Consider the following 13,791-nt stretch of genomic DNA (forward strand, 5'->3'; position numbering starts at 1 on the left):
ATCAAGCATGGGTCCTCGGATGGATCTCTGGGAAAGCTTATTCTTACTGTGAGACCGGCTAGACCTTGACACTGGATCCAGCAGGCACCCCCTCTGTGATCAGCTGTAGGCCTTTCTCTTCCTGAGGCCCAGGCATCCCCTGTGTTTCCCAGGGTCACCCAGCTGATAATGCTGGAGCTAGCTTGAGCTAATTCCACGAAATTCATTGTTTTATCATATACTTTTGCTTCTCATAAAATATATAGACAGGGCTTCCCTGGTGGCGCAGTGGTTGAGAGTCCGCCTGCCGATGCGGGGGACACGGGTTCGTGCCCCGGTCCGGGAGGATCCCACATGCAGCGGAGCAGCTGGGCCCGTGAGCCATGGCCGCTGAGCCTGCGCGTCCGGAGCCTGTGCTCCGCAACAGGAGGGGCCACAACAGTGAGAGGCCTGCGTACCGCAAAAAAATATATATATAGACAAAGGCCAAACAATGTGGTATATATACCCTTACTCTGTACCACACTGCATCACTGTTGCTACATGTATGAAACGTACGTAAATGCGCTGCTGCTGAATGGATGACATGAGCACAAACGCGAGTTGTACCTTCTGTCTCCTCTCTCTCCTCACCCTTCGGTTAGCAGCCAAAAGGACAGCGTCAGGACAGAGTCCAGGTAGAAATCCACATGGTAATTACCACTTGCTGAGCGCCTGTTTTAGCTTAGGCACTTGATGTAGTTGGAAACCTCACAGCCGTTCTGCAAGAGCCAGATGTTATTAACTGGACTTGTCGATGGGAAAACCAAGGCTCAGCAGCCCAGTGACGACAGGACTAGATTTGAGTTTGAGTGTGGGTGTGCTGGAACCCACATCACATGCCTTTTCATCATAGCCTAAAACCTCCTATTAATATATAAACTGAATAATTAGTTCCTAATTGACTGAATGCAAGAAGTTATTGATCATCCAAAGCACTCTTTCCATGGAAAAAACTTTTCTCAATTATTTTCATATCTGAGTTTCAAAACCAGAAACCAAGGTCACCCTGCTGAAAAATGCAAACAGAAAGAACCATTACAGTCACACCCCTTTGCTTATGAAACTTTCTAGTCAGATGTGTTATGTTTCTGCTTTTCCCTTATCCCCGTTCTGAGCGGTGTAGCACCCAATCCTATCAATTTGAATCAACCTTTCAAGTAAAAAATAAGTACGTTCCCATTGATTGTCGTTATAAATGTCATCTCCCAGACACTTTTCTGTTCTCATCCCATGTTATGAGCCCTGCTGTTCAGCTCTACCCTGAACTTCATTTGTAGCGTTGAGTGAGCACGAGGCAGTGCAGCGGGACCTTCACGTTGGCCTGTCACTGCGTCGTGCCTTCCTCTCACCAGAGACCACTTAACGGCAGTACTAAGACCGTGCTGCTCGACACCATTCCCGTGGGATTTGAAACTCTTAAAAACGAATCTTCAAAGTGTCTTTTGTAGACAAGTATCCCGAGCTACATATATCAAATGACTTGTCTAAAATTCTATAACGGATTCTTTAGTATGATTCCATATACCCAGTGGGCACATAACCTAACAATGTCGATGATGATAAGAAAGAATGGTGAGCTTCTTAAATATAATGTCTTTCAGTGTGGTAAAAGACATGAATTTATTGAAATACTGAATATTTTGTGATCGATATAGTACCTTGGACGGCAGAGATGGGGTATTAGATAAAGAAGCCGGAGGCTTATTGAGTTTGCATACACACAGATTGACTGAAATATCTCAGATGAGTTAGAGGTACCATAGGTAGAAACTACTCTTTTCTCTAATCACATTGAAGATTTTTCTAGATGTATAGCAGAGATAAAAAGGTGAGGAAGACTATAGCTATTACAGTGTCTATCAGTACAGCTCAGAGAGACTGAAATTTATCTAAGTTGCTGCTATTCATTGAGTAGCCAATGGGCTAAATACCGTGTATGTCCTGCCATTTTTCCTTCACCATAACACTAAGAAATGGGTTCTGTATCCCATTTCACAACTGAGGAGACTGTCTTGGAAAGGTCAGACTCTTGATTAGTTTGAATGTTAATTGGAAGGCAGAGGTAAATAAGTACAGTCAGGAAATCGATCTGAATCCAGTGTCCTTGCTCTAGACCACCAGTTTTATCGCACCGATTTTTATGACCTAGTATGAAAACACACACAAAAAAGATCTAACTTACAGTGCTCAAAAAAGGGATAACACAAGTTGCCTAAAGGTGAAAGTCATGGATTTTGACAGTTTTGAGAAGTACCAGTCAGGTTTTTGGTAAGATGTCCCTCCTTTGGGATTTGTCTAATATTTTTCTCACGATTAGCCTAGGGTTATAGGTTTGGGGAACAAAAACCGCAGAGGTAAAAAATAAAATGCTATTTTTATTACATCATATCATGAGAACATACTGTTCACATGACTTACCACTATTAGCTCATTGCTTTTTGTTGCTGAATCATATTCCATTATATGAATGTACCCCAGCTTGCTTATCTGTTCACCTGTTGAACAGAGGGCATCTTGGTGGTTTTAGTGACTAATTTCAAAATTTCAGATTTCAGGTATTCACTGCAGCTGTGTAGGACAGCAGTTGACTTATTAACTTCGTATTCCAAGACCTGTTTCATGTGCTTATTAGTTCTAGTTTATTGTTTGTTCGTATGGTTGCTTTGTTTTGTTTTGATCTGGTTGATTCTTTGGGAATTCTTACATGGAAATGTCACCTGCAGACAAAGTTTTGTTTCTTCCTGCGCAATCTTAAAAGTTTTATTTCCTTTTCTTGTCCTATTGAATTAGGTAGGACTTCTAGTACAGTTTTAATTGGAGTGGTAAGGCTGGGCATCCTTGCCTTGTTCCCAATCTTAAGGGGAAAGCATTCAGTCTCTCACCGTGCAATATGATGTTAGTTGTAGGTTTTTGTAGATGTTCTTTTTTAACTTGAGTAAATTTACCTCCGTTCCTAGTTTGCCGAGTTTTTATCATGAATGATGTTGCATTTCATTAAACGCCTTTTCTGCTTTATGTGACCTTACGATTCTTCTTCGTAAGCCTTCTTGGCAGGCTGGTCACATGGATTTTCACTAATGCTGAAGCAGCCTTTCATACCTGGAACAAATCCCATGTGGTCGTGACGTGTTTAATACATTATTAAATTCAATTTGCTGCTGCTTTTGAAGATTTTTGCGTCTTTGTTCATGGGAGATACTGATTTATGGTCCGCTTGCTTGTTTGTTTCATTGTATAATGTCTTTAATGCCTTTTGCCTCCCCTTGGACCACATGTCTCTTCCTCGGGATGTCAGAGACCACCTCGCTCAGCTACCTGCCACCCTTCCTCGGCCTCTCTGTCTCCTAGCCCCTTGACCAGTTGTGGTTTCCACAGGTGGACTTAGAAAAAAAATCTTGGGAGGCACCTCCTGTGACAGGTCCCCATAAGGGCTCAAGACCAAGTGGAAGCCGGTCACTTCTGTCTTCCCCGGTGGCCCAGGCCAGTCTCAGCCTCTGACTAGTAATGTAGAAATAATTTTCAGGAGGCACGTCTGGTGGCCACCCTCAGAGAATGAGTTAGGAAATGTTTCCTCTGATTTGATTTTCTGGAAGAGAGTGGAAAACTGATATCATTCTTTCCTTTAATATTTGATAGAATTCGCCAGTGAAACCTCTGGGTCTGGTGCTTTCTTTTTTGGAAGATTATTAATTATTGATTAAATTTCTTTAATAAACATGGGTTTATTCAGATTATTTAATTCTCTTTGTAGGAGATTTGGTCATTTGTATATTTCAAGGAATTAGTCCAGTTCATCAGAGTTAACAAATTTGTGGGCCTAGACTTGTTCATCATCTTCCTTTTTTATCTTTTAATGTCCTTGAGGTCAGTAGTGATGACCCCTCTTTCATTTATGATATTGTTGTTTTTTTCTTGTTCAGCCTGTCTAGAGGTTTATTAATTTTATTGATCCTTTCAAAGAACGAGCTTTTGGTTTTGTTCATTTTCTCTGTTGTTTGTGGAATTGGAGCTTTCAGCTGTGTATTTGCTATCCCAATCAAACAAGAGAAGAAGAGATAACTGGTCTGTAGGCAGCCTCATTGTCTGCTTGGTTCTCCTTGTTTGGAGGACATTGTCCACAGGAGGTGGGTCAGGCTATGGCTTTATTTTCTGGCGGAGCCGAACTTCTGTCCTCATTTCTTCATGGGACTTGCACACTTCCTCAAGTTTTACCTTATGTTGGGCTCTTCTGCCTCCTGCCTTCCTCTCTGACTTGGAAGTCTCATATTTTATGTTAGAAATACATGAATATGTTGAATCCTACTTCAGAAAATATATGTGTTTATTTAACCTAAGAGTGATGCTTTCAGTCCCTAGGTAGTAGGTACACTCTTTGGGAAGGTTCATTTTATTCCCTCTCTCGTGGAATCTGATATGTTTTGGTTCCGGGTGTGCCAGCTGTGTGTCCTCAGACAGTCTTAAGATCTGTTTAGGCCTCCGTTTCCTTGTCCGCAGACAAGCCAGGTAAGGCCCAGGTCACAGTGTTGGAGTGAGGGTTGGCTGTGACCCTGGCAGGACGTGATGGAGGAGTGCTCAGTAGATGCAGCCTCCCCAGATGTCAGTTTCCTATCCTGTGTCCCAGACAGACCCTGACTCCTGGGGTTTCTTTGATGTTACCATCTTTATTGTTGCTGGACGAGCTGCCTAAATGACTTAATTTCCTTCCTTTAGGTAGGTGCCTGTTTCTCATTTGCTTTTCGTTTTCACTTTGCACGTGGTTTCCTTATTTCTTTTTACAGAATTACGGGACACCGATTTTTGTGAGGTATAAATGCATGCGCACAGTGGAATGCTAGAGAATACCACGAGTATTGCTAATTTGACCCTCTTGCTTGCAGGGGAAGGGGAGGAGTCGCGGCCCGGCCAGTGGGAGTCGGGGTACCGCGAGGGACGCCGACTTCCAGAGGAATCCTTTCCACCCGAGGGCCAGTGAGTCGAGGAAGAGGACTTCTCACTCCCAGAGCAAGAGGCGTCCCCCCAACTGGGTACAGACCTCCACCACCGCCCCCAACACAAGAGACCTATGGAGATTATGTAAGTGGAGGTGTTCTGATGATCTGTGACCCAGACATAGCGTCGGGTGTTGTGACCGATATCCCTCACCTTGCTTTAGCTCTTTAGCAAACGTTTATTGAGTGCTAAATAAGTACTTGGTACCAGAGGCACAGAAAATGTGAAAGAAATAACCTCTTTCGTCAAATAACTTAAACCTCAGATATGGAAGATGAGTTTGGGTGGTGGTGAGGTTCAGGACCAGGTCAAGGAGGCGTGCGGGCAAGCCCGCCAGGCGTGTAGCGTAGCATTCGGCCACGGTCCTCTGCAGGTTGCCTCTGAGTGATGCAGTCATTCAAAAAGCAGTTGCCTACGTACACCAAGCTGTTTTTACCCTTAAGCGTTTCCTCTTAAGCTGTGCTGCTGAATACCGATTCTTAGTGGAAATTCTTTTCAGTGAAGAAAATAAAAGTTCCCAGTTTTTTTAATTAATGGATTATCAGGTTTTCCATTTATCATTCCATAATTCTTTGATATGGTTCATAGACTTATTTAGCATAAGAGAAAGAAAATACATCCATGGAAAATGGGCGGCAGGGGGTGGGGAGGGTGGAATCTTTACCAAGAATACAGAACCCCTGGGATTCTTACTGTAACTTTCTGGTTAACATAAATGAGGAAGATGAGTACTGGATAGATGTTTCGTATTAGTAATTGAAAGTATTAAAGAAAGAGTATATGAACTGTTGTCAAAGAAGGGGGAAGCAGTGACAGGCCTGAAATGCCAGAACCAGTAGGTTTCCATGTCTCCCTTTAATGGAGGTCTCCTGCTAGGAACTCAGCACCTCTTGGCACAGTTTCTGGAAATTGCAGTAATCCCTGGGCCACAGACAACTTCTTCAGTGTCATCTGCAGCCACCGAAGGAGCTGAGTCTTCGTCCTGGTCGTACTGCACTTCTTATAATTCCCTGAATGGGCTGCGTCCTCTTAGGCGTCCAGAACTTTCCTCGTGTAGCAGCCTCGGCCTCGAGTGCTCCTCCCCCTCATCCGACTGTTTCCTGTCTGTCCTTGCAGACTTAGGTCAGCTGTTACTAGGGCAGCTCGTGGGAGGCAAGAGCTGGCCTGTTGAGCGTCACCGCAGTCTCCCACCTGACTGTGGCCGCTGGCGGGGCAGGGACGGAGAGCTGCACCCCTTTGCACTGGCAGAGCGCACGCTGGGAGCTCAGCGAATTATATTCTGAAAATCAGTGCCATGTGGGCAGCTTCACCATTGGGCTGTTCGCTTGGGGAAGGCTGTGTCTGTGTCTCGGCTCTGTGTTCTCTACAGCTGGACGTGGTCCTGTTTACTAGTGTTCTTAGCAAGCTGGCGGTGGTGCCTCAAATTCATCCACAAAGGCTGAGTCTCCTTAGAGTAGCAGAGACTGAGGGAAAGGAAACGTTGTGAAATTCCTCTGAGGTGGCCCGGTGTCTGCTTTTTCCCACCTCGGCCTGCCTTGAGTTCTCTCAGGTTTGGGTGCTGTAGATGTGGCTGGATGGTGTCGCCGTAATCGCCAAGGCAGGGGGTGTGGGAAACCTGGATCCTAGGCCCCCCTGTGCTATAAACATGGTACGAGTCAGGCAAGGTACTTAGCTTTTTTTGGCTAAATCCACCAATCCACCCGTCTCAGAAAGAGCTAGTGCCTTCTTTCCATACATTAATTCATCTTCCCACTCAGCAAAGATCGATCGAATTCCTACAGTGTGAGCCAGACACACACATCCTCTGTCTCAGTGTGTATACCCCGGTGAGTCTTGAATGAAATTAGATGAATACAAATAAAAAATTCTTGAAAGGTTAAAGTCGAGGGGAGCAAAAGGAAGAGAAATTCAAGGCACTTGGTTTTTCTGTGTTTAGCTCTGAGTTTTATTGATATGTGATGGCAAAGGCCTGAAAACAGTCGATTTGCAAAGTATTCTGTTGAGTTAATAACACCCCTTCCCATCCACTACCGCGGCTAGTGGGATGGTGGCCGTGCAGAAGAATATGTGTCCTGTCATTAGCAGACGAGGGCTGGAGGGCTCTAAGCAGAAAGGCAGCCTGCATCGCGTGAGCCCACACTCACGCCTGGCCCTCCCCAGGCGCGCGTTGTCCCTGAGGCTGCATTTCCAGCACAGCTCGTACTCATTCTGCCACACCACAGCGTTGCCTTCAAATCACAGACGGCCACATTGGCTGTGTTGCTTGGCATTTGCCATTCGTCTTAACCGTTTGAGATCCTAAAGATTACTCGCACTGTACGCTTAGCTTTGCAGCATGGGAAGGAGAAAGAAAACCTTTAAAAAATTATTTTATTTGCTTATTTCTAGGATTTTAGATCATGTGGGTATACTACAAAGTATCCAACTTAGCCTGGGTCCTGGAACCACCCCCCCACCCCCCCAGAATGGTTACTCATTCACGTGGCAAGTGGGAAAGTTGAAGCTGGTCTTCTTAGAGTCTACTAAAATACCTATTCCATTGGACTGGAATAATCATAAATTAGACTGTAAACTCCATGGGAGTAGGGACCCCCGACCCCACCCCTGCACCCACCTTTATATTCTCAGCACCTAGTATAACGTCTAGCACATAGTCAGTCCTTAGTACATGTTTGCTGAATGGATGAATATTCTCAAGACCGAGTTTCTAAAAATTGCCGCCTGTGGAGAACCCACCCCAAATGCCTCCTGTGTGCTTTGTCATTTTTAGTCACTTAGCGGTTTATATCTAACTTATTAGCATGTCGCTGCGTAGTGCAATCTTCACTTAGTATGCGTCTGTTTCTCAGAAGATTGTAGACTTGTCAGGAAAGGCACTGTGTCTCGTAATTAGTCTCTAGCCACTAGCCTAGTTTCTGGCACATTGCAAGCACTTAGTAAATGTTTACTGGACTAGACAACCCGGCACAGGGACCAGGTAAGTTTTCCTAACGAAGGTTGCCATTGATCTTTTCTAAGTCAGTTACTGTAACCATCCCGTGGGAAGAATATGATAGTTGGCATTTGAACAAAGATCTTCCCTTCCTTATTCTTGTGCTCAGAGGGCAGTTGCAGGTTACAAAGACGTAAGACCGATTCTGTGTAGCTCCTGAAAATAACGGAGTCGTGCGTTGTAAGTCTGATCTCAGTATGAGAATGAACTTTCAAGAAGGACGTAACATTTAATGAGAAACTGCTCTCCATGAGGCACTTTCTTATATGTCATGTCATGTTGTTCTCACAGCCACTCAGAGAGGAGGTATTGTGATCCTATTGTACAGGTGAGAATTTCAGGTGTGGGAAGTTAGTGTCTTTCCTCACGTCACAAGGATGATACAGAAGGGGCAGATGTGGGATTCACGACGCAAGGCCTGTATTCTATCTTGAACAGCCTGTGCTTGTTTGAAACCAGCGCTCTGCGAGCTGAGTTGATAAGATCTCCTCACCTTTGGGGAAAGTGCAGCAGATCCTGTACCCTGCTGTCATCAGGAGTGCAGCAAAGGATGGCAGGAGATTATGTAACCACTGTGGTCCCTTGCAGTTTAATAATTCTCTGGTTAAAAGCTACCCTAAGTAGGAAAATGGAAACTGAGAACCATTAGGAAGAATGGGATGGGTTAGGATTTAAAAAATAATAATAAGCAAAGCATTATTACATTGATAGGCAAAAAAAAAAAAAATGAAATAGCGCTTTCACTGTTTAAGAATTTCCGAGCATCTGTATCTCTAAAAAAGGCTTGTCATTCCTTTGGAACTCAAAAATACAATTTTTAATGATTTCCTTGAAATACATTTGTCGTAATAAATGTGCTGTTTCTATAGAACTTGTTGGTTATATCTAACCAATTCAGTTTACTTATTTTAACTCTGATTTAACATTTAGTATCTGAGGCCATTATTTCCAGAATAAAAGATGCAAAGAAATCATATCAGTTGCTTATTTAAACAAAAAAGGGGATGAAACCTGTTCTTTCAAATCCTGCCACAACTGGTGCTTTTTTGAGAAAGTATACATTTCAGCCCTTAAAATACTCAGTGTTCTTCAGATTATGTATACTAAAATGAAGGTATTTCAATACAGCTTTAGGCCCAAGAAAAAACTCAGTGTATGGTATATGTTAATATTATTTTTAGTAAGTAGTTATAATCTGCCCATTATAAAAATGTTCCCTATTAGCCCAAGCAAGAAAGCCTGATAACTTAAAGGTATTTTCTTGTTGGAATGTTGTGCCTATTGAAATTGGACTGATTTTTCTCAAGGTGAGTTGGTGAAGATAACTTGATCATTTACAATGTCATCTGAGCCAGCTGTTCTTCATCGGAGTCACTGTCACAGAATATTCCCTGAGTATGTGTCATTGAGAAGAACATCTGTTAGCAAATCTGTTCCACTGTGAGAAACGTTATTATCACAAAAGTACATGTAACACACAGTAGCCATTTGAATAGTATAGGCTCAACCACCGCTCCATGAACACTAGTCTTCTGAGAATAACTCTAAGAATACAAGGCAATTCAACACGATTAGCTTTTTTCCAAAAAGGAAGAAAACAGATAATGGATGTGTTTTCAACCATTTGAGTACAAACTGGGACCTTCTGCTCCACTTTTAACTTAGTAAAATTGGATATAATTACAGTAACTTCACATCTCTTTTTCGAGAATAAGAAGCACCTCTTTCCCAGAATGACATTCATTCATTACTTACGTCCAAATCATTAAATAGCTGACAAATAATTAGTGTAACCAGAATATATTCAATGAGAGCACTTCAGCAATTCAAAACGTCGTTGTAATTACACAAAAGGACATGTTTGATGCTTGCTGGCCGAGCCCAACTTACATATGAATTTCTAAAGTGAAGTCGTTTTTTATAAATTGCTTTAGGCTCCACATACAAAGCAAACACACAAGCAAAGTGCACTCGGCCCTCCATTATCTGCAAGTCGGGCATCTGCGGACTCAACCAACCATAAACGGAAAATATTTTTTAAAGAGTTCCATGAAGTTCCAAAATGGAAGCAAAACTTGAATTTGCCCCATGCAGGCCACTATTTACATAGTATTTACATTGTATTTACAACTATTTAAATAGTATTTACATTGTATTAGTTATTATAAATAATCTGGAGATGATTTAGAATACAAGGGAGGATGCGTAGGTTATATGCAGATATAACTACATATCCGGTTTATATAGGAACTTGAACGTCTGTGGATTTTGGTGCCGAGGGGGTCCTGGAACCAATCGCTCGAGTATACCGAGGGACGACTGTAGCTGCGTGTTCCCCAAACCCTCAGCCTGGTTGTTTTATTTTACTGTCTCTGAAAAATCTTGTCCATTGCCGTCATTTCACGTGACATTTGTGTGTTAGTGACTACTAGATCTGCCGCTCCTCCGGGCTCTCTCTAGGGCCCCTTCCTGAGTCCCTCCGTACAGGCCCGCAGCTTTGTGCAGGCTGTGGTGTGGCCCGCAGGGGCCTTGTTCCTCCCAGGACCCTTGTTGAGGGAGCAGCATCTCCATGAACCCAGGCGCCCAGGATCTCGTTCGTTCATCGTCATTCCCTGCATTCACACGGTAAACACGGCTCACTTCTTCATGAATAACTGTTTGATCTCCAGTTAATCTACGTCACAGCTGCTTTAGGGAAGACGCTTGTCCTCCTGCGTCTTAGAAAATATTCTTGCCAACCTCCCCGTGTCCAACTCCTGTGCTCTGATGATGGCCTCTCACAGTGCCTGCACTTTCCACAATTGGTAGTTACTTGTTTGTATATCGTTTTCACGTCAGACTTCACGCTAACTTTAAGTCTTTGTTTATTCTTTTATACTACCACCTAACATATAGTAGTCCCTCAGTAAATGCTCGTTGTTTATTTCTTTTTATTAATTTTTAAATTTAATTTTCTTTTTTTATACAGCACGTTCTTATTAGTCATCCGTTTTATACACATCAGTGTCGACATGTCAGTCCCAATCTCCCAGTTCAGTACACCACCACCACCACCACCACCCACCACCGCTTTCCCTCCTTGGTGTCCATACGTTTGTTCTCTGCATCTGTGTCTCAATTTCTGCCCTGCAAACCAGATCATCTGTACCATTTTTCTAGGTTCCACATATATGTGTTAATATACGATACTTGTTTTTCTCTTTATAACTTACTTCACTCTGTATGACAGTCTCTAGATCCATCCATGTCTCCACAAATGACCCAATTTCGTTCCTTTTTATGGCTGAGCAATATTCCATTGTATATATGTACCACATCTTCTTTATCCATTCGTCTGTCAATGGGCATTTAAGTTGCTTCCATGACCTGGCTATTGTAAATAGTGCTGCAGTGAACATTGGGGTGCATCTGTCTTTTTGAGTTATGGTTTTCTCTGGGTATATGCCCAGTAGTGGGATTGTTGGGTCATCTGGTAGTTCTATTTTTAGTTTTTTAAGGAACCTCCATACTGTTCTCCATAGTGGCCATATCAATTTACATTCCCACCAACAGTGCAAGAGGGTTCCCTTTTCTCCACACCCCCTCCAGCATCTGTTGTTTGTAGATTTTCTGATGATGCCCATTCTGACTGGTGTGAGGTGATACCTCACTATAGTTTTGATTTGCATTTCTCTAATAATTAGTGATGTTGAGCAGCTTTTCATGTGCTTCTTGGCCATCTGTATGTCTTCTTTGGAGAGATATCTATTTAGGTCTTCTGCCCATTTTCGGATTAGGTTGTCTGTTTTTTTCATATTGAGCTGCATGAGCGGTTTATATATTTTGGAGATTAATCCTTTGTCCGTTGATTTGTTTGCAAATATTTTCTCCCATTCTGAGGGTTGTCTTTTTGTCTTGTTTATGGTTTGCTTTGCTTTGCAAAAGCTTTGAAGTTTCATTAGGTCCCATTTGTTTATTTTTGTTGTTATTTCCATTACTCTAGGAGGTGGATCAAAAAAGATCTTGCTGTGATTTAGGTCAAAGAGTGTTCTTCATATGTTTTCCTCTAAGAGTTTTATAGTATCCGGTCTTAAATTTAGGTCTCTAATCCGTTTTGAGTTTATTTATGTGTATGCTGTTACGGAGTGTTCTAATTTCATTCTTTTACATGTAGCTGTCCAGTTTTCCCAGCACCACTTATTGAAGAGACTGTCTTTTCTCCATTGTATATCCTTGCCTCCTTTGTCATAGATTAGTTGACCATAGGTGCGTGGGTTTATCTCTGAGCTTTCTATCTTGTTCCACTGATCTGTGTTTCTGTTTTTGTGCCAGTACCATATTGTCTTGATTACTGGAGCTTTGTAGTATAGCCTGAAGTCAGGGAGTTTGATTCCTCCAGCTCCGTTTTTTTCCCCCAAGACTGCTTTGGCTATTCGGTGTCTTTTGTGTCAACATACAAATTTTAAGATTTTTTGTTCTAGTTCCGTAAAAAATGCCATTGGTAATTTGATAGAGATTGCCTTGAATCTGTAGATTGCTTTGGGTAGTATAGTCATTTTCACAATATTGATTCTTCCAGTCCAAGAACATGGTATATCTCTCCATCTGTTGGTATCATCTTTCATTTCTTTCATCAGTGTCTTATAGTTTTCTGCATACAGGTCTTTTGTCTCCCTAGGTAGCTTTATTCCTAGGTATCTTATTCCTTTTGTTGCAATGGTAAATGGGAGTGTTTCCTTAATTTCCCTTTCAGATTTTTCATCAGTAGTGTATAGGAATGCAAGAGATTTCTGTGCATTAATTTTGTATCCTGCAACTTTACCAGATTGATTGATTAGCTCTAGTAGGTTTCTGGTGGCATCGTTAGGATTCCCTATGTATAGTATCACGTCATCTGCAAACAGTGACAGTTTTACTTCTTCTTTTCCAATTTGTATTCCTTTTATTTCTTTTTCTTCTCTGATTGCCGTGGCTAGGACTTCCAAAACTATGTTGAATAATAGTGGTGACAGTGGACATCCTTGTCTTGTTCCTGATCTTAGAGGAAATGCTTTCAGTTTCTCACCGTTGAGAATGATGTTTACTGTGGGTTTGTCATATATGGCCTTTATTATGTTGAGCTAGGTTCCCTCTGTGCCCACTTTCTGGAGAGTTTTTATCATAAATGGGTGTTGAATTTTGTCAACAGCCTTTTCTGCATCTATTGAGATGGTCACATGGTTTTTATTCTTCAGTTTATTAATATGGTGTATCACATCGATTGATTTGCGTATATTGAAGAATCGTTGCATCCCTGGGATAAATCCCACTTGATCATGGTGTATGATCCTTTTAATGTGTTGTTGGATTCTGTTTACTAGTATTCTGTTGAGGATTTTTGCATCTATGTTCATCAGTGATCCCGGTCTGTAATTTTCTTTTTTTGTGGTATCTTTGTCTGGTTTTGGTATCGGGGTGATGGTGGCCTCATAGAATGAGTGTAGGAGTGTTCCTTCCTCTGCAGTTTTTTGGAAGAGTTTGAGAAGGTGGGTGTTAGCTCTTCTCTAAATGTTTGAAGAATTCACCTGTGAAGCCATATGGTCCTGGACTTTTGTTGGAAGATTTTTAATCACAGTTTCAATTTCATTACTTGTGATTGGTTTGTTCATATTTTCTATTTCTTCCTGGTTCAGTCTTGGAAGGTTATACCTTTCTAAGAATTTGTCCATTTCTTCCAGGTTGTCCATTTTATTGGCATAGTGTTGCTTGTAGTAGTCTCTTATGATGCTTTGTATTTCTGTGGTGTCCATTATAACTTCTCCTTTTTCGTT

At 42.1% G+C, this 13,791-nt stretch overlaps 1 protein-coding gene across 19 annotated transcripts in view; it reads left to right on the forward strand.

Moving 5' to 3' along the window:
• The window catches only part of KHDRBS3 (KH RNA binding domain containing, signal transduction associated 3), a 207,104-nt gene that overhangs the window by 112,835 nt on the left and 80,478 nt on the right, over nt 1-13,791 (forward strand). For 13 of the 19 annotated variants that reach the window (XR_007472965.1, XR_007472966.1, XR_007472964.1 and 10 more), the window contains one exon: nt 4,899-5,094. The exons of the other annotated variants lie outside the window; for them this stretch is intronic. Coding sequence is in view for 8 of the 13 variants with exons in the window: in XM_049700899.1 (XP_049556856.1) it covers nt 4,899-5,094 (196 nt within the window). In the remaining 5 variants the exon portion in view is untranslated. The remainder of the gene's footprint in view (nt 1-4,898; nt 5,095-13,791) is intronic. 19 annotated transcript variants of the gene reach the window in all.

Source organism: Orcinus orca, chromosome 17, assembly GCF_937001465.1.
Source record: "Orcinus orca chromosome 17, mOrcOrc1.1, whole genome shotgun sequence".
Lineage (NCBI taxonomy): Eukaryota > Metazoa > Chordata > Mammalia > Artiodactyla > Delphinidae > Orcinus > Orcinus orca.